This window comes from Miscanthus floridulus, chromosome 16 (assembly GCF_019320115.1).
Source record: "Miscanthus floridulus cultivar M001 chromosome 16, ASM1932011v1, whole genome shotgun sequence".
NCBI classification, from domain to species: Eukaryota; Viridiplantae; Streptophyta; class Magnoliopsida; order Poales; family Poaceae; genus Miscanthus; species Miscanthus floridulus.
In genome coordinates this window covers 46,806,558-46,812,850 of record NC_089595.1, presented here as the reverse complement: position 1 = coordinate 46,812,850, position 6,293 = coordinate 46,806,558, and the positions used below count along the sequence as shown (strand labels likewise).

At 43.1% G+C, this 6,293-nt stretch overlaps 1 protein-coding gene across 1 annotated transcript; it reads left to right on the top strand.

Annotated features, from left to right (window-relative positions):
* The first annotated feature begins 4,649 nt into the window (after positions 1-4,649).
* Positions 4,650-5,478, top strand: LOC136513938 (uncharacterized protein At5g01610-like). Its single transcript, XM_066507912.1, has one exon. The coding sequence runs from the start codon at positions 4,714-4,716 to the stop codon at positions 5,230-5,232; it is 519 nt and encodes a 172-aa protein (XP_066364009.1). The 5' UTR covers positions 4,650-4,713; the 3' UTR covers positions 5,233-5,478.
* The last annotated feature ends 815 nt before the right edge of the window (positions 5,479-6,293 follow it).

Below are 6,293 nucleotides of genomic sequence, written 5' to 3'. Positions count from 1 at the left end.
AATGCACCCATGTGGATTTCTGAAATAGTTGAACTGACCGCGTCATGCATCAACATAGAAGATGATATGGCATGCTGAAGTCTTCTGAGAATTTATGAAAAAAGTGAACTAATGTTGATATGTTACCCATCCACCATCGTATGTAGAGGCCAATTCCTTGATCACATAGCACCAAATATCAGGATCCCATAATTGCCTAACAGAAATATGTGTGCCATTGTACTTCACATCTTTCTCAGTACTAAAACTGTTGGAACCGTTGATTCTCCAAGCGGACATTTGAGTATTTTTTCGATAAAAGAAGTTTTTATTATGTTTCAAGATTACTACATCGGATTGATACAATCATCTTGAAAGCACTCCCGGCTTCTGCATAGCCGAATGCACATAGCCTACAATGTTTAAAGAAAGTAAAGACACACTAGCACTAATCAATCCACAAACTAGATCGCCACCCATGTGTCTAGGAAAAAAATTCCTTAGCCACCTGCGTTAATTGTAGATAGACCACTACAACAAAATCCTAGGAAACCGGCCTCTATAGTATAGCCTAGGTACGAAGCCATGCATAGTGAAGAAGATAACCTGCATGGGAGAAGAAACACCTTTTCTTCCAAAAATTATGTCATTCTTGTATAACCAAAGCAACCAATGGGACTAGCGGCTTGAAGCCCTTGCTTAAATGATGTAACCAACTTCCAAACATGTTGGATACACTATAAGGTTGAGGAAGACCTTTAGCTGTCTGTACAATGGCCCCCGGTAAAGGAAAAGGTATCCCCGAAGGTCGCTCAGCACTTTGTCGTCCAGGCTAGGCGACAAACAATATGAACGCTCTATCGAGAAGTCATTTTAGACGAGGAAGAAAGGGAAAGCTGCTCCACAGCATGGACACAATCGACTCGCTCGTTGTGCTTTCTGAAGAGGACCTGGTCTCATGGAGATGATGATGGACACTGGTCACACTGCTGCTCAACTCCGAGGGGACACACCATTGCCAATATACCCGAGAGTTGAAGTCTGGAAATATGATCCCGGTGAGCCTCTTGTCAGACCTGACTTGGTAAGGAGCTGCCAACCCAAATGTTCCGATTACACAAATGGTACATGGAAGCGACAAAACAAGGTAGAGCGCGCTCATTACAAAAAATAGACACTATCATTACTTCCATGTTGAGGACGAGATAAACATTGAGTTTGAGGAAATATACCAATTATACCACCTAAAAGACCTTGACAAATCTCTCATGTAAGTGATTTATTTCTATAATTAACGTCCCTTGTTCATTGTCTATAATTATCCTCACTGCATTCTTTTTGTACTATATGCAAAATGGAGATTCTCAACCACAAAAGAAACACGATCTTTGACGTTGGTTTCAATTCACCCATATATCGTACACGAAGAAACAATACGTCACTTTAAACAAGAAACAGAGAAGGACATATTCAGGTTCTTGGACAAACAACATGCATGACAGGATAACAATACTCTTCCCTTACAACTTTAGGTGAGTGTTACTGTCTTGTCCACACTCTATTTTGCTTAGTCCATAATGGTGAGTGTAATGAGGTATGCCTGCATATAAACATGCAGGTTCCACTGGATATGTGGGTGATCCACCCTATTCAGCACTGCAACACTGTCTTTGACTCATTGAGGAAAGACAAAGAGGAGTACCAAGACATGACAGATATTCTCTAGAAGTAATTTCGGTCATCGCACTATATCTCTATCGTCATTTTCTTGATATCAAGGGAATAACTCAATTTATTTATTTTTTTGGGCAGTGCTTGGGTAAGGTTCATTTAGAAAGACAAACGTGAATGGAAGGCTCCTCTGAAAGCGGGTTTGCGGCTCCATACTTTTTTAAACTTTGTTACATAAACTTAAAAGAGTTTGACTATCTCCAAATCTAGAATGATAATTTTTAGAAATGAAGGTAATAAAAAAATATACTAATACAAATAAATATAATTAGATTAATATGAAATATACTTTACAGTACATCTATTACAGTCAAATGTTAATAATATTTCTATAGATTTAGTCGAACTTAATGTAAATCTAGAATTGTATTGTTTTTAGAAAAAAGATGACACATGGTACATACATGTGTACCTATCCTTTGGAACATAGGAATTTTATAAGAAATCTATACTTATACTTAATAATAATAATAATAATAATAATAAAGAGGTAAAATTTCAGCCCTTTTTTTAGTACCCATTTTGTTGGTATGGCCTCCTCTAACTAACTCTGTGGATATGAAAACTATTTTTGTTCGTCTCTCTATAACTCTCATGTTTTATATATATAATAACATATACGTAGGGCTTCTTGAAGTAATCTAGATAGGAACGAATCCAAATCCTAATCCAAATAGATTATTAAGTCTTGAATAACTTGTGTAAGAATCCTAATTATGTCCTACTCCGTAAACGAAGCGTTTCTTTAAACCGTCCGGCTCCGCCCACACGTGATTGGTAATTTACTTGATTTAATAAAGCCCAATTAAATGATGCTCCTCTTGTTCGGATCTGGTTTACTATTTTTTAGCTTTTCTTCTCTGTATGGAATGAAGACTCCTGGTTTTCAATTTTTTTTTTGCGGTTCGCCGTTTTTTCCAATTTTTTCTCCCTTTCGGTTTCTTTATTTTCTCCTGTTCTGAGAGTTCTTTATTTTTTTTCCAAGTACCTCCCGTTCTTCTTATATTTTTTCCTCACATAATAAATGTCAAGCAATAATAAATTCTACAAGTACACTTGAATAATAACCCTAATACAAATAGACTCCTCCTGTCATACGATGTCTCTTACCTTGAGTAACCTATTAAATAGGAATCCTACTCGAAACAGAAATAGAAAAGGATATAAAACTCCTTTTTTACGGTGCTGCTGGCGCCGGTCACTCCACGAGCCTACCGAAGTCGGGCATCGAGCGAAAGAAGTTGAATGGTTTATTTGCTTCCCATCACTGGTTTGTTTGCTTTCCAAATAAAACCAGCGATGGAAGCAAATAATTAACTCCCATCATTGGTTTATTTGCTTCCCAAATTAAAATAACCTTGTGGGCATAAACCAATCCGTACCACTCTAATCTATCACGACCTATGGAGTTGACTTGCTATCTGTGTCGAACTCCAATCTACCATGACATGTGGAGTTGCATGGCTATCGTGGGTGAGAAAGGACTAGCTCAAGCTCAGCCTAGCCATGTGTCGACAGACACAAGTTTGTACGGCCATCGTGGATAACAGTTACAAATCGACTGGTGTACATATGCATGCACAAGCATGATTAAATTATTTGTTGCATGTTGATCTAACGACAGTGTAACTTGTACATCCCGTCGCAACGCACGGACATGTTTGCTAATATACATGAATCGGTTTATTTTCGGAGAAAAAAAAACCCTAGGAAACAAGAATCTTTTGCGCCATTCAAAGGGACCTCAATTTCTTAGATGCTGGCCTAAGTAGGAGCCGATCCTACGAGATTGCGATGACCTTGACTTAGGTTGTCACTCGGCACTTGTCAAGTAGCTAGTGACGGGAGACAGCGAGGAGGAGGCAGTTAGAGGGCGTGGTCGCGGCTCCATACTCGCCGCTCATCTCAGCTACTATCCGGCTGGACGGAGCTGACATACGCGGGCCGCTCGTCACAACTACTGGTCTACTGCACATGTGCAGGTGTATGCTGAGTTCCTTTCCTTCCATGCGAGGAGCAGGACCGGCTTGTTCAGAGCGCAGGCCAAAAGTCCCTGTTGATCAAGGGAGAAGGGGTATTCTTGCGCTTTGCAGAGGGAAGGATGCCTCCTCCTACTAACCTTTGCTTGCACAAAGCGTTCTACTAACGCCATCCTCCAAACTGTCACCGGTGGTTTAATTAGGCCATGAAAAGAGCCTTCGACCATGCGAGCGCTTGCGTTGGGATGACACTCCCGAGCTTAACCCATCCAAATTACAGTTTGTCCATGCTGATTGACAGTTCCGTTGTGGGACATAACAATAAAAACTAGCTGCTGCGTCGTATATAGTAAGCACAGTGAAGCCAAGCAGCTGTTATCCTCGCTCTCTCATGGCCTTCTTTCTTCATAGGGTTAATGGGTGCACGCAGTGCTTGATTTGAATTCATGTTTGCACACAATGATTCTTTGAGCAATAACCTTGTCCAAAATAGGAGCAAGAAAATCTAAAATAGGGATCTAAGTTTGTACTCGATTACTACGGAGAATCAAATTAAGTTTATGCAGACATGATTAGTGAGTCTAGTTCAACTAGAAGGTGTGGTTGAGTACCCATGTTCCAATTTCTGACTCCCCATCAACAAGTCAAAATTTAGATCAAGATACATATTTTCTTCTTAGTAAAAACCACCTAGTTTCTCGTAGGTTGGCTGTTATTTTTTAGTGTCATGCGATTGTTATTGTTAATGACCCTTAAATTAAAAAAAATAATCAAAGGTCTTTTTCATAAAATCCTACTGGCTATATATGTCATAGTAAAGGATTGAAAGAAACTAAAAGCATTGGCCATTACACTTGATTTCCTATTGGTTGATCAAGGGCACGTTTGCTTGGGAGCCGGACGGTGGTGGACCCGGCGTTCAAGGCAGCACAGAGCACAATAAAAGCCATCCGTCTCCTTCCCTTGTTCATCAAACCAAATCGAAGCCGCACTCCACTCCACTGCTCTCCTCCCCAATCAGGCTATGCTCGCCCACCGCATCCTCCTCCTCCTCCTTGCCGTCACCGCCGCGGCTGCGGCGAGCGGCACCGCCTTCGCCAAGCCGACGGCGTACGAAGTCCTCGCCGACTACGACTTCCCGCCGGGGATCCTCCCCAAGGGCGTGGTCTCCTACACGCTCGACAACGCCACGGGCGCCTTCACGGCCACGCTCAATGGATCCTCCTCCTGCGAGTTCTCCATCCAGGGCTCCTACACTCTCCGCTACAAGACCAAGATCAGCGGCACGATCGCCACCGACCACCTCACCGACCTCGAGGGCGTCTCCGTCAAGGTCCTCCTCTTCTGGTTCAACATCGTCGAGGTCACCCGCAGCGGCGACAACCTCGAGTTCTCCATCGGCATCGTCTCCGCCGACTTCGGGGTTGACAACTTCCTCGAGAGCCCCACCTGCGGCTGCGGGTTCGACTGCGACGACCTGCTCATGCTCCAGAAGCAGCCGGGGGGCGCCACCGCCAAGCTGCGCCTGCGAGGTGCCTCCTAGAATTCCACTTCTGCAGATTCGGCGACTGCTGCTGTAAGCTGCCACTACTATAGTAGACGTGGGTTAATAAAGAGGGCAAACTTCAAAAATCCCAGCTTTTGAGATGTGGGATGGGGTAGTAAGTTCAAGACTCGATTTCATGTTTCATCAACTGTTTCAGACAGCTTTAGGAACAGTCAGAGAAGCAATTAAGATCTTTCAAATATTTTAATTCATAAATCTCTATATGAAATTGTCTTCTTTCCATTGAGATGTTTGCACCTCATGTGAATTAGTTTCTGAAGTGGTGATAGTTGAATCCCATGGTTACCGATGGTTACTTCAAGTGCTTGTTGTGGTTGTTAGCTCAAGACTTCATTAGTTTTCCATTTCGATGAAACAAAACATTTGTTCTCACACAGTTGAGACAAACTTAAATCAGTAATCGAGTGGTCAGTGCAGGCTCAGTATCTTCCCCTTGGGGTGGTTAGAGTTCTAGTCCCAAGGGACTCACTCTTTATTTGTGGCTTCGGCCGCAATGACCAGGGGGGCTCCATCGTCTGCCCTACATCCAAAGCATAGGTCTGTAGCCAGCTCATCTCATGGAGCTACGGTGCCGCTGTGTAGGGACAGAGTTCGAGGGTTTTCTCGATCTGCATAAGAAGATCTTCTTCTTAAGCCAGAATACCCGGGCTGTCTAGCCACCGCGGATCGAGTTTTTTTTTGTAATCGAGTAACTTTGAACTTAATAAGAGCAACACTATTGATGCTACTGTGATTCCACTTCTTTTTTTTTTGAAACAAAGGCAGGAGCTCTGTCGCTCAATTAAGACAGAAAGAAATTACGTACAAGAGGGCTAGCCAACATGATGTCAAAAGGGCACCCGAAGGCTAACCAACCTACACGACGCAGCTGAGCACTAACACTACCATGGGTTATCGTTGCCGAGCATGGTAGAAGACGCCAGCAGCTCCGACTTCTCATGGCAGTCCACACACAAGCCACCCACCAACGAGCCCGAAGCAAGCGGCCGCAACCGGTCAACGTTGCCAAGTTCAAGCACCCCGCAAAGAGCAGCTCC